Source organism: Ischnura elegans, chromosome 1 (genome assembly GCF_921293095.1).
Source record: "Ischnura elegans chromosome 1, ioIscEleg1.1, whole genome shotgun sequence".
Taxonomy (NCBI): Eukaryota; Metazoa; Arthropoda; class Insecta; order Odonata; family Coenagrionidae; genus Ischnura; species Ischnura elegans.
This window is the reverse complement of record NC_060246.1, coordinates 149,466,579-149,492,167: the sequence shown is the minus strand read 5'-3', so window position 1 is coordinate 149,492,167 and position 25,589 is coordinate 149,466,579. Positions and strand designations below refer to the sequence as shown.

The 25,589-nt window shown below is 35.5% G+C and overlaps 1 protein-coding gene across 1 annotated transcript in view; it reads left to right on the top strand.

Moving 5' to 3' along the window:
• The window catches only part of LOC124172124 (carnitine O-palmitoyltransferase 1, liver isoform-like), a 121,640-nt gene extending 96,409 nt beyond the window's left edge, over positions 1-25,231 (top strand). The window contains exons 3-14 of the mRNA XM_046551531.1: positions 3,852-3,974; positions 5,652-5,792; positions 6,379-6,535; positions 12,454-12,690; positions 13,900-14,084; positions 14,401-14,540; positions 16,406-16,605; positions 16,694-16,847; positions 18,340-18,581; positions 20,784-20,940; positions 21,619-21,735; positions 23,500-25,231. Of these exons, the coding sequence (XP_046407487.1) occupies positions 3,852-3,974; positions 5,652-5,792; positions 6,379-6,535; positions 12,454-12,690; positions 13,900-14,084; positions 14,401-14,540; positions 16,406-16,605; positions 16,694-16,847; positions 18,340-18,581; positions 20,784-20,940; positions 21,619-21,735; positions 23,500-23,688 (2,042 nt within the window). The 3' untranslated portion in view covers positions 23,689-25,231. The remainder of the gene's footprint in view (positions 1-3,851; positions 3,975-5,651; positions 5,793-6,378; positions 6,536-12,453; positions 12,691-13,899; positions 14,085-14,400; positions 14,541-16,405; positions 16,606-16,693; positions 16,848-18,339; positions 18,582-20,783; positions 20,941-21,618; positions 21,736-23,499) is intronic.
• Positions 25,232-25,589: the final 358 nt, after the last annotated feature.

The following is a 25,589-nucleotide window of genomic DNA, read 5'->3' as shown; positions in this document are numbered from 1 at the left end:
CTAGTTTAGTTTGGAAAAAATCTTATGTTAATAATATCGTGTTGGGGATGGATTAATATTTCAAAATCGAAGTTTGAGATTCTGCGGATTTGATATTCGAGAGAAATCATTTTAGGAGTGGGATTGAACGAAATTCATTTTCTTTCTGTGCAATATTCGTATAGCAAGTCAGAGATTTTTTTACGGTAGTTTTCTGTGCATTCACAATCCCCTTGAATAGTGATCGATGTTGTGAATTTTTGGTTTGACGGCCTAACTAATGCGTTATATGATGCTAGAGTAGACTCATAAAGTATAATACTGGCTATTGACGGAGAAAAATATTTTTTCAATTTTCTTCCTTTCTTTATTTTCTTAAACCTCTAATTTTTACGATACCGAGGTATTTATAGTAGGCGAAGTGTAAGGGTGGCAGCGTATTTTTTAATCTTCATGTAAATGAAATAATGAAAATAATAGATGCTATTATTCTTTGCAGTTATCTTGCTGCTAATGTAATGGGAAATTTGTAAGCAATTTTATCTGGATGTGGAGAGATTTAGTTCCTACTTGAGTCATGGGTTCAGTGAGGAGTGTCCCCTAGGAAACCTCATGATGGCGCAATTGTACCTTAATCGGGATCTAAAAGGCACACTGTGCAACGTAAGACGTCAAACGGTTGGCAATAAAACTATCGCCTCCCCTTGTAAGTTTTCCCAGACGAAAGAGCGTTCAATATGTGAGGTATCGCTGATGCGACTAGATTCTTGTTTGCTCAGACGCTCGATAATTCGATAATTAAGGCTCTGCGGTCTCTTGACCCAGAGGGGCCTGGTAAGGCGTATGAGAGAAGAGAATTAATTAGAATGGATTGAAGTTCGGCGTCAGCGATCACACGCTAATGAATGCAGAGCGGCATGAGATGCTTATAAACTTCTCTTGCGGCTCTAATTTGCACCCATTCTCTTCCATCAATCGCTTCACTCTATTTAATCCAAAATCTTCTGGGTGTCATATGGACAAATAGAACTCGTGATTTGCCAATATCTATACAAATGCTTGATCGATCACTGTTTGAAAGTTCCTCGCACCTATAATAGTAATAATTAATTATTACCAGATTAAAGTAAAGGGTATTTGCTCTTTTCCACAATTATTTCATGTGACGACGCATTTCGGCTCACAGAACCAACATCTGACATCGGACTCTGGTACATTTGGTCTTGTACTAGATAGCTTTTGAGTCGACGCGCGTCGTACACATTAAATAATTGTGGGAAAGTGCAACTACTTACATTTTATTTCATTATCTGGAACTTCCACTATATCTCGCCTGAATCAGTTGAACTTATTCCAAATTATTGCCAGGATGACAAGGATCTACATTAAGACGTTTGGGGAGTAGAGTTTTGGGGGGTTGAGTTTTCATTGCTTGAGGTACTAACGTGGATGGGGTCGTAGGATTAAATCTCGGCTGTGACTTTTCTCTCTTATTTTTAGGGAAATTTCTTTTCCATCCCTCAGGATTTTCATTCACCGTGTGCTTGCGTGGTTAACTTACTGTTATGGTTTAACCTCTAAAATGCTTTCTATTGACATTGTGGCCTTAGATGAACAATTTTATTACCCTTGAGCTAAAAAAGGAAAAGTAATACTTTCTCATTATACGAATAATATAAGATTGAGATTTTAAAATTCTCATTGGAGATAAAAAGTATTCTTTCTCCTTAATCATGGAGTTCCACAAAGTATCAGCCTCTCAAATCACTTATGTATATTGAAGTTGTCGACACCTTCCCTCGGTATACCTCTAGTGATCACAGAGTCAACTCTTTCGGTGTTCTGGACATGGATCCTTTTTTAAAGTAATTTAAATTGTGCAAAACAGTAGTTTTTACTCCTGCTTTTTTCTAAGAGAATGTCAGTATGTGGGCTTAAGTTGTGATTATTACCGTGATTTAATGTGTAATTATGTTACGCGTGTGTAAAAATCATCCTCTTCGCTTCAGCTATGTTTGCGGTGAATTGACTTAAAAATCGTAACAATATCCTCTTTCTTTAGTTCTTAAAACTGCATATAAATTTTACTGTGGCTGCCAAATTGGCGATCGGGGCTAGGATTAAGCTCCAAGTGTTTGCTGTACCACTTATTACAGTAATTTGACGAAATACTTGGTCAAACTACTTTTGCTGCTTCTGAACTACTTTCTTTGTGAATACAATAGCCGCGCCTGAGAAAACATTGCATCATACGGAACTGGCCTCTGCGAGAAAGCTTCACTCATGGTTATAAAAATGTCGCTCATGTTTCCCTAGTTCCGACAGAAAATATTCACTTGCCAACATTGCAGATCAAACTAGGACAGATGAAATATTTTGTGAAAGCAATTGACAAGACAGGAGCTGAATTTCAATTTTCTCTTCAAAAAAAGTCTTCGTTTTAGTGAGGCTAAAACCAAGGAAGAAATTCGTAGGCCCCTAAATAGGAAACTTTTCCAATATTCGACGTTTATGAAACACCTGAATCATTACGAAAATTGAGCTTGCCTTGGATTCTGAAACGTGTGTTAGAACTTTTTGGGTGACAAAGAAGTGATGATTATGTCGCCCATGTCGAGGAATTGCTGTCAGTATATTAGGCCATGGGGTGTAACATATCACTAAAAATGCATTTCCTAAATTCACACCTGGACCTTTTCATAGAATATTTTGGAGCAGTTTCAAATTAACATAGGGAACACTTCCATGAATATATCACCAAAGAAGAGGAGATTTTTCAGAGAAGCTGAATGCAGGCATGTTGGTATGTATATTAGGCCTACTGCTGGTTTTTGTATGAGAAACTTCTACCTAAGTGTATAAAGGGAAATCAAATACCAAATTACTTATGTTATTCATCGTCCTTCACATTTGTTATTTTTCTCTTTGTTGATGTGGCATTGAGGGCGCCAGCCTGGTAGCGTACCTTCTGAACTGTTGGCACAAATTTTCATTATTTTGTCTATGCCGTCTTCTTAAATATTTTTATTATTGCCTATATAAGCTGTTGATATATTTTTACATCATTCTGGGATATTTCAGGTAGGGTAAGATGAAATGGGAGCTGAAAAATGAAGAAAATAATTGAAAAAATGGCGAAAAAAGGAAAGGTTTATAATTTTTAATGCGTTTTTTAAATCATTAACGGAAACTAATCCCGCAAAATCTACATCCTTACCATTAATTATCATGTTTTAGAACTTTTCACCTCCCAAAAACCTAATAAAAAATATAAATGCTGATATAATCCTTTTCATTCCTCCAAATTATTGCAAAACAGATTAAAATTTGAGGGGGGGCTTCCCCCCGAAAATGGTGGGTGATGGAGGAAAATGGATGTCATATTCGGATTTAGGAGGTCATTTTACATACATATCAGCAGGAATGGTTCCAGGGCTCGAGAAAAAAATTATTTTTTTGCCGTCCAGTCCAATAGCTATTAGTGACTTCTCGCTGAGTGCACATGTCCCAGTTTAGGCTATAGTACTTATTTGAATTCCTAGCCTTTGAGAATTTAAATTATGGTCCTTCTAAGTGAAGGTTATAATAGTAATTGGTATATCTCTGTTAAATTGTCGGCTTCAGTGAAATTTAGGCTATGCTCTTCACTGCTAACCAAGATGTCGCGGGTTCGATGTCGGGGTGTGATTTTCACTATCAGGGCGTGGATGTTTGTGGTTCTCCATCTTGTTAATAGTTAGAGGTGACTGTTTATCCTGATTTTTCCCGAAGTTATCGGTATTTTTCACTTGCAGTATGAAATAATCTTGTGCAATAATAATCTAAAGGAATTCCTTAGTCCACGTCTCAGTTGCTTATTTCTTGAATTTCAGATGCCCCGCTTTGGCTGCAAGCATGCTTTTTGTCCTGGATAGTGTCGGCTTCTTTCTTCATCGTTCTCATGAAGATCCGGCAGTATCTCTTGAGGATGCTTCTTTCTTACCATGGCTGGATGTGTAAGTAATTGTGTTGATTTTTTAGTATTAACGTTTTTGGTAAATTATCTGTGGTATAGATATTCTTGCGACTTAAAAGACCTGTCAGTATTGATAGCACATATGAATCAAGTTAACTTTCTCATTTTTCTATCAATGATCATAAAGTCTCTGTTGGCGTGAGCTTGTGTAAAGCAAATCCCTACTTCTATCCTACCCCTCGTTATGCACTAAATACGTACTATTCTGATAATGATGCAAAGTAAATTCTAAAATAAGAATTGCACAAAAATACTCTTATAAAAAATAATTACAAAAATGATTAATTGAAAAGATATTACTAAATAGCTATGGTTTTTATACAAAATTGAAAATTTGAGAGGTATGTGTTAAGCATATCAATGTATTTTTAGAGTGTAGAGATTCGAAAATTTGTGGGAAAATCCTAAGGGTATTAAGTGTCATTCATTTCGGGAAAAACCCATTGCAGAAAAACATAAAAACTGTAGCGTTAGCTAAAGCTGTGAAATAAAATTTGACTTCAATTATCTAAAGTAAAAGAAAGAAAACTTTCTATCGATGCGTTTTGTTTTCATGCATTCATTTTGTGCTGAGGCGAAAGATTTCAAACTCGAGTCGATTTAATTTTGAAACCGACTGTCGGCATATTTTCTGATTTTGGACATCCCATTCCCAATATTTCATTCGGAACGTGCTCCGTAAGTATTTGAATGCATTTTATGGTCGTAATTTGACTCAATTTGTTTTAAGGCTTGTATTTTAAAGCGCATAACCACCTTTTAATATTAAGTAAAAATGATAATTTGATAATATATATGTTATGATATTACCGGTAAAGCTGCTTCATAGTCCAGCAAGTCTAGAAAAGTAAGGTAATACCATTTTAATATTCGAGTGGGAAAATTGGTGGAATACATGCTCAGTATTTCAGCCCTAACATTAGTACAAATATTGCAGCCCTTCGTGTCTCCCTAACCCAAGCTGGTTCTCTTACTTTCCTGAGGCTCTTCCTCTCCGCATGTTTCTTGGTCTGTCTCACGTAGTAATCCTTGGGGACTTTTCCACCAATTTTTCCTTCCATTATGTTTCCCACGCAACTGCTGCCTCCATTACATTGCCAATCCACCGTGTTCTTCTTTGGCGTGCAGTGATAAATAGTGTCCTTTCTTCTCCAATGTACCATCTCATATCTCATCCTATATGTCCATTTTATGATTAATAAAAAAACGAAAAATGATTATTTTCAGAAAAAAACCACTGCGGAAAACACCCGCACAAAAATATTAACGAAGACTTAGAAATGAAATTTGACTTCGACCACAGGATACCCTGCTAGTATCAACCACGAATTTAGGTAGTGCATATATTTGTGGTACAGACCATGATTGCGGCATCACATGCCATCATCATGGTTCAGGTCTTGAAAATGGGTTCTCATGATGAAATTATGGTCTGTGCTAGCAATTTATGTATGTGGAATGTTCGAAGCAAAGTTTCCGTTCCAGTAAGATTGAACGTTAAATATAATATGGCATCTCGTGGAGCTACATTATTGTTTGAGAATTGTTTATCTTCTTTGTGTTTGTAATAATTGCCTTAATGCCTCTATTACTCCGTGGCTGCTTTCGTTTGTGATAGCATTTTTTGTGTGTGTTTTTATTAAATGTATAATTACAGATGCTCCGCCCAAGAAAGTGCCCACAAAAATAAAAATATGGGCCGTGTGTGTTCGCCTCGTATCCGGTTATCAGCCGTCCCTATTCAGCTGCCAGAGGTCATTGCCCTTGCTGCCTGTGCCTCCTCTCAAGCAGACCCTTAGTAAGTGTGCAATTTATCCTTGGTTAAGTCGCGATGTCTCATTGAATTCAAAGTATCATTCTTAATATTCTCTGTGGCAGTCATATTTATAGTGCTTAAGCTGGAATTTGCCGCGCGTAGAAACTCTCTAACAAGATTTCGACTCACTGTCAAATTGATGGAGGGAAATAATTTCTTGAGTGTGTCAGTACACTTGAAGCGTTGTTATTTTATATCGTACTTGATTGAAGTGTGATCGCATGGGTATAGTCACATAGTGTTAACTGAGTATAAATTATGGCTTACATTATTCTTAAAATTATGACAAAAATTGTGCATTATACTAAATTTTCTACTCTCCAATGTCCTCAGTATGCTCCTATTTAAATTTAGAAAATGATATTTAAGGCGCCATAATGTACTGAGACTGCTACACACGTTTTAAATCATTTTTCTTATTCTTGGAACCGTATGGCTATACTAAATTTTAACGGAGTCGAAATATGGACAAGGAAGTTCCAAAAATGCTTCTCATGAACGTTATTTAATTCCCAAAGAACGGTATTCTGCATCTTGTAACACAATTTCAATTTTGATTCCCTCGTAGAGAAACTTCTTGCAAGCTTGAAACCTCTTCACACCGAAGAAGAACTTAAGAAGCTGAAAGAACAAGCCCTGGAATTCGAAATGAATCTAGGAAGTAAATTACAAAAATTATTAGTTTTAAAAAGTTGGTGGGCACCCAACTATGTATCAGATTGGTGGTAAGTTTCCTCTATCTTCAGAAAACTTTTTAACTTATAAGTCACAAAAATGAAGTCCAGAGATTCAATTTATGTGTAGTTTAAGTGTTTTCCTCGACATTACAGCATCCAGGTCATAATTAATTGGCTAGAACTCATTGTACTTTTAATCGCTTGATCAGAGGTAGATTTGAAGGGTATAATATAGTATTATTTATTTTATGAAGCCTTATTTTATAGACGTGAAATTTTAATTTTCTCGATTGAGGGGTAAGCATAATTATAAAGACCAGCGAATGAGGCTGATTTGATTAGCAAAAATGTATGTAGTTAATCTTTTATCTTTTACAGCTTATTTTTTATTCGATATTACTTACATAAAAAGTACGCACAGTTCAAATTCATCAAATTCATCCCTCTGTAGCAGTCTTCAACTTATGAATGTATGTTCATTTCTTATTCCACCGACAGTGTTCTCCCTTGATGTTATCTTTCGAACTTTTGAAATCTACGTGGACTGTGATTTTCCTCATAATCTTAGCTAAATAATAGAGACATGTCATTTATTCGTATGTACTTTATGGTTCTTAAAATATTATTTTTTAATATAGCGTTTAAAGTTATTAACTTTATATTTTACCACCCGCTCATTTCTCTAAACCATGATTTTATTGGATCGCAATCAATTAATAACTTAAAGTGTCAGATATATTCCATTAATGAAATATATTGGTTTCCTTTTGAGGAAATAATTCGTGGTTTGACAACGTTGGTCCGGACGAAGAATTGGTTGCCTTTTGAGTTTAATTTTGAGGAAATAAATAATAAATCGAGGAAATAATTTTTATTGATGTTTTCCCGAGGTCAGCATTCGCATTTAGTATGCTCCATTTCAATGTCGAGAACGTTAGCTTAGTTATTTGATCAGATCTCTTCCCTTCTGTAGAAAAAGCAAAATTATCACTATGCTACTCTGAATTTCTCGCTCTTTCGTGGTTTTGGGGAAGGTTAAATGACAATTTGCACATCTTCGCTTCTCTATAATTTCTTAAGTGGTCTGCTGCCTACTTAGCGAAAGGTTGGAGAGGGAGGTGATTTCTTAAGTAGCCGGTGTGAATCATCGCAAGTGAATCTTCCGGAGGAAAGCGCCAAACTTACTCTCATGTAAATACACCAAAATTATGTATTCGCGTGACATCGAGCTTCGAATTATTTTACTGCGTAACGTTAGTACGCAGAGGGCAGTGATAGAGTTGGAATGAATCTTTGGATACTGGTTCACTTTGCTATTTGGAAACGTTTTATAATTTCAAATTATTGTCAAAATGATCTCGAAAAATGCATTTACCAAACAAACGCGGCATGAATTTCGGAAATCAGGAATCCACTTTATATCGTTATGCGCGTAGAAGTGAGCGTGAGCAGAAGAAAAGTAAATAATAATATATTGCTAAAAAATTGTAAATGAAATGGGATATTTTATGAATTTGACCGCGTCTGCCTTTCTACAAAAATATGTTGGTCGATTAAATGACAGACGACTCATCTATCTCAATCTCAGCTCAAATGTGATATTTTATTCCTGAAAACTTTTTTGTTCTGGCGACTTTTCCTGTCCTCCTCATTTCAAATGTATTATCAAAATAATGATAAACGGTGATTGATAATATCAAAATACACATGGCTACTAGATTTTGGTTGCTGATTTAAATCTAAATAATTCTCAGATGTATGAGCTTTGGTTAAAATATGGTAAATTACTTTAAAAATAATTTTAAGTTATCAGCGGGCTTTAAAAAATGTTCAATAAGTCGAAGGACATGGATAAAATGGGGAAAATAGAATCTTGTGGGCGGTAGTTGGCTATGCGCAAATAATAAAGTTTATTGAATTCGAGATGCTTGTTCCAAATAATACTTCTTTGGGTTTTGGAATCTATATTTCGCCGTCGAGGTGAGGAAAGCTCAGTACACTCAGCAACATTAAGTTATTTATTTCGAAACTCTTACTCATGAAAATGGGAAACTTGAGATGGGATCACGCGTCATTCCTTTGCGGTTTTACTCTCGTTTATGATTTATGAGAATTTCTATCGCTCTCTGTTTTCCCCTTCCGCCAATGAAACTTATCCCACAGAAACCAAGTAATATATTGTTAAAATACAGTAATTAGTGGCAATGAATAGGTACTCCTGATTTTCAATAGCAGTAAAGGATAAAAGATGACGCCTAAAAGTGCGCAATTTAAACTGCTGATTCCAACTCTGTTCAACGAGTGTTTTTCCCTGTACACGTCTTTCGAATTAATTATTTTAAACATTACAGATCTACTCAAATAAACAGTGAATTTTGACCGAAAGAAAGAATGAAAATATCCAGTTGTGGGTAGCGTTGGCGTGGAGTTGCGCGCATATTCAGTTTCTATGGTAACTATCGTTGATTGCTTCCCTGCATTAGAGTTAAGGGTGATACTGAGTTCGCGGGTGATCGAATCACTCTTGCCACGAAATAACATTCATTCATTTTTTATGAACTTATTTCTGTGCTGGCATTGATTTTTCGGAGTCCCCTCAATGGAAAGCAATATTTTTGAGCGTGGTAATTTTTGTATCTAAAATCTTTGTTCTTGTTGTCAGCCTTTGATATATCTATGCAATGGATTTAGTTTTTGGGAATTTTACGCGAAGGAAATGCATATTAAATGGGAGGTGAGCAACATGGAAACGTTTCTCTCAGCTGGTTTTGTCATGGTAGTTCTTACATAATGGTCACCCCGCCGAATGGATTGCGTGACCGGTGGTGAAAAAATTAAACTTTCGTTCAGATACGTCACTCAACGTGATTAGATCTAACCTCACGCATTTCTTGCCTTGAATAAAGGGACTACGCGGGGGCTGGATGCAGACCACACGACGGAGAAATAGTCTGTTGCGTGTTTGCATTTTCTTTGGGTTATCCGTGCAACCCACGAAAATCTTTTCAGCTATCGGCATGAGAAATATTAGTACGTATTATATGCAAACTAGCTCTAAAGATTTATTTTTTTTTCTTTCTGATTCATGTACCCCAGGTTTAAGGCTTGATATCCTTAATTATCCTTGATGATACGCTCTCCAGGATCCACAAATTTATTTTTTATTTATCTTTCCATACATGGCTATTTAATGGTTGGTATCTTTTCAGGCAACATGGAAAATAAACTATCTGTGGCCTTTGGTATAATTTTGAGACATTAAACCCGTAAGTTTAGCAAGCATATGCTAAGGTTGATCAACAAAAACAAACATAGAGCGTACTGGTTGTGGCATTTTTGTAGAAGATTGCTGTTTCTGTACTATTATTAAGTAGCAGATTGCTGTGCAAGAGTGTTAGAAGGCATCCCAACCCCGATTCTCTAATCTCGCATAATTATCTTTTAAAAAATATTGTATAACTTTATGCACGATATATTAAATTTAAATTTTAAGTTAATGTATTAAGATGAAAATTTCTATTACATCTCTGGACATTTTTCACTCAAATTAGAGCTGTTATTGAGGAGTTTAAAAAGAATACACAGCCAATTGGGATTGTATTGTAATTTTTGTGCAAAGAAAACAATTGCAACCCTTCAGTATTAAAATATTTTTGATTCTATCCCGAAATATGATGATATATTGTATTTTTAAGGTAAGTAATAAATAGTATTATAGTTTATCTAATGGCTGTAGAATAAAATAGAATTATATTTGCAGTTAGTCACTCGTGCCCATGATGTAAAATGGTGGAATGTGTTTTCTACAGGTAAGCGAAATATACTGATGGATAACTACGTGTAGCTGCCGAATGGAGATAGTTTGATTATATTATTCTAATAGATATTGAGAAAAAGACAGCGTTTAATATTTTTATTTCGGAAAGTATGGTGAGTCTCTAGTGTTGATAGATTTCGAAATGTTTCCAATTCCAACCTCACATTGTGTTACTGTCGTGAAAAAAGTAATCACGTTGTTGACAGCCTATCATAAGTATTAATTGGGGTTCAGTACTTCTGTCAATATCGGTTATGAAACGAAAGTAACTTTAAATGTACCGCGTCTCTCAGCATATCCCCCAAATCTATTTTTTTCCATTTATAGGATTTTCATAAAAAATATGATGAGCCACAAATTAAAAAAAATCTTTCTATGGTTGCGCTATCTTAGATATGCTACGTATTAATAACAACTTTATGTTTGGAGTATTTACGTATCCAGTCACGGGATTTCTCTTCATTATTATTGGCGTACGATAGCAATATGTACCAATAACATTTCAACTCTTACCTCCTGTCAGTCGCGTTCGTAAACGGTAAACATACCCTTCAATCACCTGGAATGCATAATTCCAAGTTTCGCGGACGCTAATTCTGCATATATTTGTATCAGCGCCTTATATTACTTTTCCAATCGCTGTGGAAATTCAACAAGTATTTTGATATTTATTTTACATTAGAAGTTTTTTGCCGCGTAAGTTTGTTGGCCTCGCGTAAATATTTTCACCGCATGTGACATTTTTTGTTTTACCACCGCCGCTGACAGCATTTTTTGTTTTAATTTTTAAATATCGTAAGTATTCCTTTTTACGACTATCTCGCCCAGAAAAAAAAGCATAACCCCTGTTGCGTTAGGGTTTGGTCATCTTATTGTGATCAAAACTGGTGAATTGCGATGGTTGACAGGTTACAAACGATTATTTTTTTTCACGAAAAAAGTAATTTTTATTGATTGATGAAAGCGAGCTATTTGCCGAACATTATTGTCAGTATATGTTTCGGTTATAGAGAAATTTCGGCGGTTTTTCCTTTAACAATTACAAAATATCAATACATAGGCACAGTCTTAACTAAGACTGTGACATAGGTGACGAAGAAAAGCTGTGAATTATTACAGAAAAAGAAGATTCCAGGGTAATCAAGCATGAAATTAACCATACGCGATTTTATTCGCCTATTATGTAGGTACCAAGACCGGAGTCTACAATTTATTCCTCAAGAACCTAAATTTAATTTCATAATCATAAAAAATAATTGCATATACGCATGCGTACATTTCAAGTACTACTTAACTCAAGGCTCACGAGCCTCTCCACCCTTCAAAATACCTGCGCAACTTAACAATTATGAGAGAACTTTTGGCATCGAAAGAATAGGGTGGTTTCATATTATTTTTTTATTGCCTAAATCGAAAGATTATTTACTCCTGGAGTACGTATTTCACGCTTTTAGATTTTTAAATCACGATATCTATTTTTCGCGATTAAATGAAAAGTGAAAATTTTAGAGCGCGCGAAAACGCAACGGCTAAGTATGAATGCCGGGAAAACTTCGTGTGACGTCGTTCTGGTTCCCGCTGCCGCAAGTGAGGTGACCTTGGGGCGGGGCTTTGAGCGCTGATACGACGCAGGTAGCAGAGTACCCTGCTAGATGGTAGCGCTTGGCTTAAATAAGGATTATTATTACTTTATCAAGCGAAGAAAACTTTCCGACCGTAGCCAGTTTTAATAGGTGATTATTAAGACATGTTTCCCTGAGCTCAGTGCCTCATGCATGCATTGGTAATCTCAGACGATGTAAAACTCCTATCTACTCCTATAGAAACTAGGTCCATGTGACGTCACGTGGAGTTACATCGCATGGGCGCCAATCTGGCCTTTTTCAAATGAGGATAAAATTGACCCTTGCCATTCGTCTAAACCGGCATTTCTAAAACCAAATAATTTGTATATTATGAATACACTAATGGTGGGTAACGAATCGCAATCGATGCCTTTCGTTTTCTTTGATCAAGAAAACTGCCATAGTACACTTTAAATTTTTTTAGCTGTCATCTTTAATGAATAAAATTTTTTTTAGCCATAAATTTTCGTTCAGACGAAATTTACAGAAATTACTTGCTTTTTCATTTATGCTTCCTCCAACAGGGAGAAATATGTGTACCTGCATGCCCGATCGCCACTTGCGAACAATTCCAACTTCTATGGCTGTGACCATAGCCACTGGCAGCCAACTAGCCTTCCGAGAGCCAGAGCTGCCACAGTGGCTCACCTGTTTCTTGTCTTCCGAAGGATGATCGACCGAGAAGAACTTCGTCCTCTCTCGCTGCGGTCGACCATTCCGCTCTGTATGGCACAATATGAGCGCATCTTTTCCACCATTAGGTGAATATCCAATGTGATCATGTGCATTGAAATTTAATTTTTTGTCTCCTCCAATGTCATTATAAAAAAGTGATGATGATTTGGAATCTAACAGCAGTGATAAAATTTTATCACTGCAGTTATTTTAGTATTTTGTATGAGGTCATTTTCAAGTTGATTGGAATGTGGAATTTTGTCACTTCGTTGATAAAATTACTAGATTCATTTCATCTAAAATTTGTAATCGTCGTCATCAAGTCATTAGTCAGAAAATATTTCTGTACATGGGGTTAACATGAAGAGGGATTGCTTGTATTGGGGGAGTCAGTAGGAGGAGTTACCCCTACGACAGAGTTTTAAACCTTTTGGGCTGGGTTTTAAGCCCTTGATTCCTCCTACCTGCTGGATGAAGCCTTACTAGATATGTATAACATAAAAGGATAACATTTTCACCTTGCTGGAAAAATCTAATGCTTAGCAAACTACACATGTGGACTTTTAGTGTAGTAAACAATTAGTGCATTATATTGAAGTAGGATGCTATAGAACGAATTTATACAGTGTGAGAAATTTTGGATGTACTGTTTTCACTTCGGTTCTCCTTGAATCGAACTTGTGTCAGTTTGATCAATACTGATTGTGTAAAATACTTTAGATGCGTGAAGTGTTGCCTCTGTATAGGGGCAAAATCTGAAACTAGTAATGTTAAAATATTAACGAGCACAAACGTTCTTAATGAGTATGAGGCTCCTCTGTTCTTGTTTTACCTGGTATTACTGTATTACTTTTCCTTAGTAGGAGAATTATGGTTAAAGTTTTTATTTTTATTTGGCTATTAAACATTTACATCTAAAATTGGAGAAAAAAATCATATTTTGAATTAGGTTTATTACTTGATGCTCGAAATTTGATTCTTGTATTTCTTGTTGAAAAATTCTTATAATGTATTCACTTTTGTGCTCCCTTTTTTAGTGCACTCTTCTGAAGTAGTGCGTGTCTGCCTTATGTTAGACTGAGGAGATGAGGGATATGGTGTGCAAATCATATCTGTTTTTCGATCCAATGTTGGTTAAGGAGTTCTAATTCTGTTCGATATCTATAAATAATGTAGTTGACTTCTTTGACTTGTATTGGAAAAACACTTAAGTTATCAGTTTGTAATGCTAGTTATAGATGACTAAAAATATTCATTACTCTCAAAGTATTGTGTTCACTTTTTTCTGTTTTTAGGAGGCCCGGAGAAGATGAAGATGAGCTAGTTCATTTTGACTCCTCAGAGTCTCGACATGTTGTGGTATATTCAAGAGGGCTATACTATCGAGTGGATGTTTATGACTCGCGAAATCAACTACTCAGTCCAACAGCATTTGAACAGCAGTTTGACTGGATTAATGAGCACTCATTGAAGCACAAAGGTGAGTCTTGATTGTAGCAATTGATGAAAAAAATTTATTCAGCCAGTTATTAAATGTTTTTAAATTACATATATTCCTCATCGACCTACGTTATCTCCATAACCCTACCTTGGTTATTTTTGCTTGCTTATCATTCTCAATAGCTGGATTTCATGGGATTTTAGATTAGTAGAAAATAGGGAAAACAATTCTTGAATATCTTGTGAAATTATTCAATGTTAAAATCAGAATAGGAACAAAACACTCATTTTTATATGGTGCATGAAAAATATTTCTCATATGTGTATGTAACATTTTCATTTTGTTAAAATTCCAGATTCAGTATGTATGGAATGGCGGCAGATGCCAGCTCTTACAGCTCTTCCAAGGCCAGATTGGGCAAAGATTCAAAAACAACATTTCTCCTCTGGCCTGAACCTTGAAACCCTTCAAACTATTGAAAAGGCAGCATTCATGGTAATTATTTACTTTTACAGTGAACAAAAAAAATGACTTTTTATGCAATCTTATACATTAGTGAAAAGGTATGAACACCAGCAAAAGAAATTTGCTGCAAAAAATATCATCCTACTGCACTGATATTGAAACTTTGAATTCTGGATATTCAGATTTGAGTCCCACTTAAGTGAAATGATTGTTTTACTAAAAATTTCTTATTTTGGTGTTTGTAAATTTCCTGTTAAATTTAGTTTTCACTTTGATAAAAAATATTTGATGACTAAGGGAAAATTATTTTTGAGTTTTAAACCTTGCGGAACAGGGATAGGTGGCTCATAGGTCACATATGGCTCATAGGTCCTGGAACAATTTGATTTGATCCACACTGGCAATAGTATCAATAATTGTGTATTCATATTATTGAGATTATGTGTTGAGAGTGTTTATTAATTTAATTTTGTCCATTGAACTACAATTTCACATAAGCATTTTGAAAAAAATGTTGATATTTGCCTCCATCACTGCTGTACCAATTTGCCAGTATAGCTGCTGTAAATTTTACAATACTACCCTCGCTGTATGAAAATTGTTTGAGGGGAAGTTATTTCTATTCCTTTGAATTTAATATGCGATTGGAATATTTTCTGTGAGTTGTGATATGATGCATTATTTACATGTATTTTGCTTAATGAATTTCTAGTATAAAAAGGAATCTCAGCACTTTTACATTATATGTTTAAACATAAGTGAGAAAATAACCAGGACATTTTTTTAGGAAAGTTTAGGAAGTTTTCAGAAAGGTGGGCATGTTCAGGCGTGGCAAAGGGTAATTTAAGGTGAGAGGATCCATTTAGACATGGGGGTTCATATGGGTCTGGATTATTTGGGATGTGGTTACTTGGAAATTCTGTTGGAGGGGCATTTCATTGGGGTAATTTGGTCTCTCTCTTAAATGTTAGTGGTAAATACCTTTTGTTTTATTGTCACCCATATTAGGGGTAGAGTCTAAAGGCCGTTTTACACGTTGCACGGAATTGCGCAATCTGATGTACGTGCGAAGGCGCAATCAAAATTGCATCGTGTAAAGCGGTGAATTGCTAGAACACATGCGAGAATGCGTGGATGCAAGATGGCAAAATAGCCCCTGTTCTAATTTTGTTCATGCATTCGCGCAATTCCACGCCATTTTAGAAATAAATGCAGCTCTAACCTGCGGCCTTAAGAAGACACCAGCCATAATATAACTTTTGAGCTTTCACCTAGGGCTATGATCCTAGAAGTTTTGGAAGTAGTGGTTTAAAGTCTTCTGATAGCTACTTATTGTATTTTTGTAAATAAATTTTATTCTATAAAATTTCCTGTAGGGTTTTTATCTTTGGCTACAGTCATACAATCCACCGTAGCAGGAAAACCATGAACTTATTTTAGCTATCTAATTATATTTTTCTAAATTAATTTTGTCCCATAAAATTTTCTGTACAATTTTGCTCTTTGGCTAGATTCATATAATTCACCCTGAAAAATTGTGAACCATGAACTTATTTTATATTAATTTCAATGCTGTCTTCAATACTGTGCATTCCTTGGAGGTGTGTTCATTTGTGTTTAGGGTCATTTCAGAGTTAGAAGCACTATGAAAAAAATAACCCTTTTTAATGACAATAAGAAGTAAGCTAATTAACTTATCATTAGCTGTGTATTATTTCGTCTGCTAAAATATATATGTAGTATGAGTCATTAATTTGGCAATGATATTATATCCACCTAGAAAATTATAATTATCTTATAATATTTTTGGGATCATTTTCTACATATTTTCTTGTGGCATTTTATGAAAGAAGTTTACAATTGTAATTATTACATTGAAATTTTATCTATTACAGATAGTGCTGACAGAGGAATCACCTCCACCTTTCTCTGAGAAGGCATCCTGGTTACTGCATGGAGATGGAGCCTCTCTTTGGTTTGACAAATGCTTTAATCTTGTAGTGTTTGGAAATGGCCAGTGTGGAGTAAATGCTGAGCATACCATGGCTGATGCTCCTATCATTGGGCACATGTGGGAATATGCTATGACAAAAGAGTAAGATACAATGCAAATATCATTTACATATTCTATTTAGTAGATGCTCTTTTAACAGTTACATATTTCTTATTTCTGACATTTGCAGAGTTACTGACCGGCTGTACACTGAGAAGGGACATTGCATCCCTCCACAAAGGCCTTTCCAGCAAGCGAAATGTAATCAACCAATTTGGCTTTTGTGGGAGGTATCAGTAGATATCCAGAAAAGTGTTAGCCAAGCCTATGATTTCTCTATAAAGGTGAGATAATAAATAGTATATTGTAAAATTATAGATTTTTTCTTGTGTTGTGGGTCAAAAAGCTACCAAACAAATAGGGTGGCTCAATGGCTTCCATACAAAATTTACTTTCCTCTCTTGCAGCTTATAATTCTTATGTCTCTTTTGGGGACAGTTTTACATGGTTTCTCATATGAATTTTACATGGTAGGCTCATATAATCTATTTATCCACTTTCCCAAGTTCATAAAGCATTTTGTTTGCCTCCAAAATGCTCTTGAATCAACTCATGACCACTTCACCACTGGTTTTCATTTAGTGATATTTATTGAAGTTTTATGTATTTTTCCATTGCAAACACTGGTCACCTCAAAGAGCTGGTGAAATCACGGTGTGCGGATGTTGCTCTTTATGGGTGTGGCCTCGGAATAACAAATATCAGTGGTAGTAGTCAAATATTGCCCATGAGCATATTTGTTGCAAATCCATTTGTTAGGAAGCATCTTTGACCCACGCAGTACATATCGATGGCTAAGTTCTAACAACATGTATCTCAAAATTTTTCCAGTCTGAGATAACACTGCTAATACTGTCAATAAAAAATAAAATTCAAGCAAAAAACAACTCTTTGTTTGCAAATGTATGCTTCTTTTTCAGTTTTATGTATTTTTAGTTTTTAATTTCAATTAAAATTATATACAATGAAAAAATAAACATTTTTTTGCTCTCCTGAAAAGTTGCTATTTTTGAGATAGGTGTTGTTAGAACTTAGCCGTTGATACATGTTAATTAGTGAAAGGACTGATCTTATTTGGAGATAAAATGTGCTACAAAATGCCTTGCTTGATGATGAATTGAATATTATTAGGGAGAGGAAGTACCCTGTTTTGCTATTTGTGTTAAAGAGAAATGTACTGTTCCTCTACATGGTCTCATATTTTTTGTCAAGTTTTAATTTTTAGAAGTGTCTAATTCAGTTTCTGCAGGACACAAAATCATAAAAAATAAGACTATGTAGTACCAATTGAGTCATTATCACTGTTTAGAGTCTAAATTTAGAGTCTTTTATATGATATGGTCTGCTTCAGTTCTAATCTTTTAAACCAGTATGAATTTAAACTTACCAAGAATTATGTATTGGTAGTCTTCGACAAACAGATGGGAGAGTGTATTGGTCATATAGTGGTTGGTGTCAATGTTTGTGGATCTACAGTCCAAATTTTTATGAGTTTTTCTGTCATTGGTATCATTCCGATTATTTAATTAAAACAGTACATCCTCTATCAAGGAAAATAGCTCCATGTATATATGGCAGTATATAAATACCGAAGTTGGAGACTTTCAGTAAAAAAATCATTTGACTCAAATCAATTATTGGCTGGCAAGCTTTCATCATTATTCTGTGGAGTGAATATTTTTGGTAATCTATTTTTCTGTATCCTCAGCAATTTCCAGTGTTGAATAATTTATTTTTGTTCATTCATTAATTTTCTAATAATAAATTTTTTTTCAGAACAATGCAGATATGCATTTGATTGTCAAGGAGCATTCGGCTTGGGGGAAAGGAATAATGAAAGGCTTTGGAGTCAGTCCAGATGCATTTATTCAGCTAGCCTTGCAACTTGCATATTTTAGAGATTCAGGAAGCCGGCAGAAATTTGCCTTGACCTATGAAGCTAGCATGACTCGTCTATTTCTTAATGGTCGCACAGAAACTGTTCGGTCATGCACATCAGAAACGGCTGCATTTGTCAGGTAAATTATCTTTTTCAGTCAGTTTTCAGTTATTCCATTACTGCGTCATACATCCCAGTGAGAAATGGGTGGTGGAATCCACGTGGAACCCACGTGGAGAATTAACGTGGATACCACGTGTTTTTGGTCGTGGAATCAACGTGGAACCCTCGTGGAAATTTGGTGGAAAAATTAAAACAGCAGTTGTTGCTGTCCTAAAACCATTAAAACCTCAACCACTCTATATCTAAATCTTCTATACATGTGTCTACGATTTTTCCTGTGCTCTCATGGCTGCCTTTCCACGAATTATATAAAAATAGAATGTGCGATACATTTTCACATAACTAGCGTGGTTTCAGGATGATAAATGAGGCAATGTCACCAGAGAGTTAAGTTCCACAAATTAGAAATTCTGTTTAACATTTTATGATAATCACCACAAATCCACTTGAAATCAACGTGGATTCCACGTGGGTCCAACCACTCAATATCCACCACCACCAAATATCCACCACTCAACGTGGATTCCACGTGGGTTCCACGTGGATTCCACCACCCATTTCTCACTGGGATGTATCTCTTTTTTATCAATATAACTTATAACACAAAACATCAATTTGTAATTCCTGTTGGAATTTTGTTTACACATTCAGCACCGCTTCAGCTATAATGACCGAAACTTGTGCTTTGTCTTCACACTGTTTTGGTCATTATGACTGAAGAATGAGCCTTTCTTTTGGCCGCGCATAGCACGCCGTCGGTCACAGCTACTTTTGTACTGCTCATATAACATGACCAATGCGGCGTGCATAGCCAAATGCACACGAAAACTCAAATGGAAAGGATTCAAGTGTTAAAATGAAATAAAAAAGAAAAAAACATGTTAGCACAATGGGTGAATTCGTCTAAAAGTCCACGGCAGGGAACATGTTAACAATATATCAGTGATGGCTGGTGGTTTTATATCCAGGGCGTGCATTAGAGAAGATATGCAATGAGGAAAAAGAGCATGAAGTTCAAATGAATGCTAGTAAATGGCACTGAATGCATTGGTGGACTAGGATCCTGAGCACAGGTAGTATAGGTGGCAGCTATACCGCTACACTACTTGCGAGTTACTCACCAAATAAGCGCGTGCGCACTCGTGTCGTGTCGAGTCTGCTCCCTCCCAGTACCCATTTGAACATGGCATGCCCCCACACTTACCTCGTCCCGCCCGAGCACCCAAAGGCGATCGCGTAGACCAAATATGCAGCTGGCACAATCGCTTGGATCGCACACTTGTAGAGCAGTGAATTCGTCAGTATGAACATAGAGTAGAACATGGGTATTTTAACTCTCCAAAAATTTTAATTTTGATTTGTTTGTATTTTAATTAAACCTTTGTTGAACTTAGCTTGTAGGTATCTATACAATTATTCATTTTCTCTAATCCTGCTCGAAAATTTAATCAATAGGATTTTATAAAAATGTATAATAGATACAAGATAAATCTATTTTTTTTAAAATTTGGCTTCTTTAATGCAAATTAAGTCGCTTCTATTGTTCAAGGTTCATAAAATAATCTTGTTTAGCTAATGAATTTCCTAAAATATGATGCAAACAAAAATTTGAGGAATTGCCCTACAGCACTGCCCACTGAAAACCACTGCAGTATTTCCAAAATATATCCATGAAAGAGAAAAATGGTTGTGTTTATAGTGAAATAATGTTGCCTTTATCTTACGTCAAATTTTGACCAGGCCTCTTTGATTAATGAATGGCTAATTATTCCTTGTAGTTAGTTGGGTACAAAGTCAGCTTGTAAAATTAACATATTGCATTTTTATAGGAGGCAGTAGTGGCTTTTGTTGACTCAAAGATTTTGTAAAATGAGTTATAGCTCTTGGATTACTTAAAGCTATTGAAGTAGAACACACGTACTATTCTTTCGATTTAGCCTTTATGTTAATATTTTTTTGGCAGAGCCTCCCCATCTTTCCTCTGCCATTTGAGTATTTCAGTTTGGGGGTGCTGAATTTATAATGTGTGCACCCTTGAAAGATATCTTTCAAATGAGCTGCGTACTTACCTTACTTCAATTATGTTACAGTGGGCTTGTTTTTGAATTTAAGTGTAATACAGTAGATTACTTGATTATGTAATAGGATTATTCTGCTCCATTGTATGAAAAAATGTGGACTTTTATTTCTCTAAAGCATTAATATATTTTTTCACTAGATCTATGTCTGATGATAACATTCCTCGGGAGGAGAAAATAAAATTATTCCGTAAGGCAGCTAGTGTACACCAGGAGCTATACAGACAAGCAATGACTGGGCAAGGCATTGATAGGCATTTGTTTGCTTTGTATGTTTGCTGCAGAGGCATGGGATATGTGAGTATTAATTATTATCATTTACTTTTCAATGGAGGACTTGAGCTTTTGTGAACTGTGTATGATTTTTGTAATTTTAAGCATTCAAAAATATTTATTGAATATACCTTGTTTTTACCATATTTCAAGGCTTATTTGAACTATAGTGTGTGGTGAATTTTTTCTTGGATTATTTAAATTTTACATCTTAAAATATGCCACTGGGATAATAGGTATTACATATTTTAAAAATATTTGGTTTGGTATTTTAATTTTAAAAATTGCTCAAGGAGACCAAATGCAATGATGAGACGACTGATTTTCTTAAATAGAGATTAAGCCATCATTTCTAAGGTTAAAACATACATTTTCTGATCTGATAGACCAAAGTTCACTCCTGTTTTATGTATGAGCAAATTTTTCATGGAATAACGTCTTAAAATATGAAATACAGCCTCCATTTAATGAAATTAATTTTTATTGAGTATGTGGCTCTTCTACATGCTAAACCAAACTGACTTAATTTTTAGCATATATATTCTTATCCTCAGCCTATTTTAATATGTCGAAATAGATACATATTTAAGTTCCGTAAAAAATAAACTTCTCCCTTTCTGTAAGCGGTTTTCCTACATAATATGGGGTAATGACTATGTATTAAACAGTTTATTTATTTATTTGATTTTTCTGAAATTCCAGAAAAGTAAGTTCCTCGAAGAAGTTTTGAGCCAACCATGGACTCTGTCAACAAGTCAGCAGCCTCATCAGCAACTATCTCAAATTCCTGACTGCAACCTTGAACCATTCAGGGATAAGGTAATCTGAAATATGTACATTTCTATTGATATTACAGATATGCAATAACACAATTAACGGCTGTTGTGATTTAATGAGAATTTAAGATGAGCTATGAAGCTATAATCAAGGGTTGTATAGAACCTTGTGTTAAAAGAGTGTGTCACTTATAAGTATCGTCTTTCCACTTTCCCCAACATTACTGGCCTAGGTCATAGAAAATGGGTCAGGATAAATGAACCCCCAAAAATAATTTTATGGCTACAGCCACCAATAGCTACACACTTAATTTATTTCAAAAGGTAAAAATACGGGGAAATTTTCCATGTGAAATATTTTAATCACTCAGCTGAACATGGTTTCAATACTACATGTTATGCATCAGTTAATATTTTCAAACTCAATCCATTCTATGTATTCGAGAATGGAGAGAAGAGTTGTTAAATTCCTGCGGATAAATGGCATGCTAATCGCTCCGTGGACTGATACAGGGTTGGTCTTGTCCTGCTTACAATCCGATAATCCCCTGACCATACTGCCTAACCTTCATCATGTATGATTTTTTTTTACCCATTGCTTCTTCGATTTAATGCATCTCTTCTCCATTCCATAGTATTTTTTGTCGAGTTATATTTGAAGTTTGCATTTGATAATGGCACTGATATAAATTTGGAAACCATGGACATTTCAATTATTAAAATATTTGGTGTGGAAAAATTACTTTTTTGCTTGGATATAACTCATTTCCTCCTGGGTAAGCCTGATTTTCTAATATATCAGCCTATAATGTTGGTTACAAAGTACAAATGTTCTGATGCTAGGGATCGAGTCAAGGAGCCTGCAAGTAAACTGTAGTGGAACTCTCTCTGTTTGGGATTCACTGCCGTCTGAGTTTGTGTTTGTACATGCTCAGATTAATGGGGTGGCCAACTGTAGCTGTTTGCCCTGAGTTCGCATTCCTAGCTGAGTGTTTGTCTCCCCCATAACCACTTAAAACAAGCCTTTTGGGGAGGAAGTGAAGCGTGGGGGTGCAGTGGGGGGCCAGCAAAGAATCCCTCTGGCGAATACTATACTGCCTGGGGCAACGCTGCCTCTATAGTGCTGGGCAGGGGCGCAGCCAGGAATTAAGGATAGGGGGGGTTTCAGGCACAACTAATACTGGGGTGTCTGGGGGTATGGCATACCTGCCAGGGTAAGCGGGAGGTACGAGGGCTTTCTGCCAGGAAAAAATTAAGATAAATGGTTAAAAATGGTGAGTTTTACGGCCTTCTGGGGGATATTTTATTAATACTTATACAATTCTTTAAGTAATATCAATCCAAATAAATAAAATAGATTAAACTTAAAAAATTGTCTGAGCTCTGGGGGGGAGGTTTTATCCCCCAAACACCCCCCCCCCCCCCCCACCCCCAGAGCCACTGGTGCTGGGCGCTCACTTGGCTGGCTACCCCCACCCATCAGCATTTGGGTCTCTGAGGCAGACTTACATGTTGGGAAACTTCAGAAATATTTATGAAATATAGTAGGGAATATTTGGGTTTTGTCATCTCCATAGGTCATACATCCTCTCACTGGGGCAGCTACAGTGTGTTCATTTTTTTGATTGCTTGCACGTCTCTAGATGAGTTCAGCCTTTAAGTGAATCTCACGCAAATGAACATTCCTTCACTCCCTGCCAAAATTTCTGGCTCTAGCCTTGTGGCTGCTTTTTGATGATTCATAATATTTCTGAAGTCAGTTATCGTATTGTCATCCATCTAATCGCATATTCTTTTGTGTTTACAGGTCAGCCCTGGTGGTGGTTTTGGGCCTGTTTCTGATGATGGCTATGGTGTATCCTACATGTTGCCGTCTGATCATTCCATCTTCTTCCATGTTTCCTCCAAGCATTCATCCAAGCTTACAGATTCAGACAGATTTATAAATCACATATTCAAAAGTTTGAATGACCTTAAGACTCTCTTTGAGGGTTGATTAAGGGACACGAAAGTGGGTGTGCATCTCAAGTGCTACTCTCACCAATTCATGTGATTTCAGGGAATTGAGTTCTTTGTGATATGATGGCAAATGTGCCTTCTGATGTCTGCTCACCAATGGTAAAAGAGATGTCCATGAAGTAACACTCTCTCTTGTTTGGAAGTTTATGGCTATTTAAAATTAGTGGGTCCGATAGATATGAGTATATAGTTGGGAATACAATGAAAGGAGTTTTCATAGATGATTTCATATGGAGGTATGAAATTTTCTTTGGTCCATTTATCTTTCCTGATCATCTCAAGGAATTATCTGCAATCAAAGGATAAGTGAGTGCACTTTCATTGTGGAATCAAAAGTGTTATTCCTAGACCTGAAGAAAATTGTTACTCTTTGAATTTTTTGTGAATTTGACCAAGATTAAAGTATTATCGCAACCCCTGTGTAGGTGGGTATTCATATTCTGTGCACCTGCTGACTAAAGATGGATGAATGGCAAAGAGGAATGTGATTTGTGATTGTTTTGCTATAGCAGTGGTACCTACTCTTTCACATACAATGGTATTGAACTTTTATGCACTATACATATATTTGCTCTATGAACAAAGGGTTTAATTACTTGTGACATGAAATATTTTGCTGTAAATAAGAAAATTCAATGTATTTTTGTCATGTTTTAACTTAAGCTTAAATTGAATCTTTTATGTCATTGGTCTCAATCTATGAACTGCGATACATAGACTTGCAAAAGTGGTACCACATGAAAGATTAATGGAGCTGTTTATATTTGTGGTAAACAAATAATCAATAACTGTGGAATTCACTGTCTGTTGTGGTTTGTCTATGGACTTTACATTAAAATATTGAAAATGTACATTTTTATATGCTCTTCCTTCAGTCAACCAACTTCTTATCTTGATCATTAAAATTAGCCGAGGGAAAACCCTGTGCTGATGATTATTATCATGTTGAATAAATAAAAATTTATATAATCTTAGTCAACTCTACTACCTTTAATGCAGCATCATTGAATTTGGTCTTTTGACTTCATCCATTCTTGCTTGCAAGTGTTGTAATACTGCGGTACCTTTCCCTTGACAGTCATTGCTTTTTAAATTGTTTTTGAAGAATTACTTTGATAATCCTTGTGCATAGTTGAATGATCTTAATAGATAGCCACCTAGGTGCATTGTAAATCTGCACATTTTTGGTATGAATGGTTGCTGATACATATGTGAAATGAGCTGTCATGTTCTAATTGGATGCGAGTCGTTCTAAGGTAAGCCTATTTTCAAAGTGACAGCCTGAAATATTTATCACAGTTTATGGATTGGTATTTTGTTTTGTGAATTGACTTTGATTGTATGTATATTTATCAATGACTGACCCAAATTGGCTATAGTTTTATTTTTGTGCTATTTGCACTAAGAGGAAGTAAGATGTGAATTTATTATTCGTTCACTTGAAATATGATTTACTAGGTATTTCATTCTGCATTCCACATGAATTAATTGACCGTGAAATAAATTTTTATTATTTGTTATATAGTGTTTTATTTTCAGCTAATAATTATCCAATTTCACTTATTTTTTCTTTGTTTATTTACCGCAGGTATTAGTATTGAATGTGCCGATAAATATAGTTGAAATATGTCAGCAGAGGCTACTTTGAAGTGATAAAAATTTGACTTTTTTTTAATGCATGAGATTACATGATCTTCTGTATGCATAATATATTTGTCTTCCAAAAGCGATGTGGCAAAAAGCAAAATCTATTGCCAAGAGATTCGGGACGGATATTTTTTGCTCTGGGTAGACAAAAAGATTGAAACCAGGTGGAAGAGCTGGATATTCTAACTTGCTATTATACTGACCATATTATTGATTTGGCTCATGTGAGGA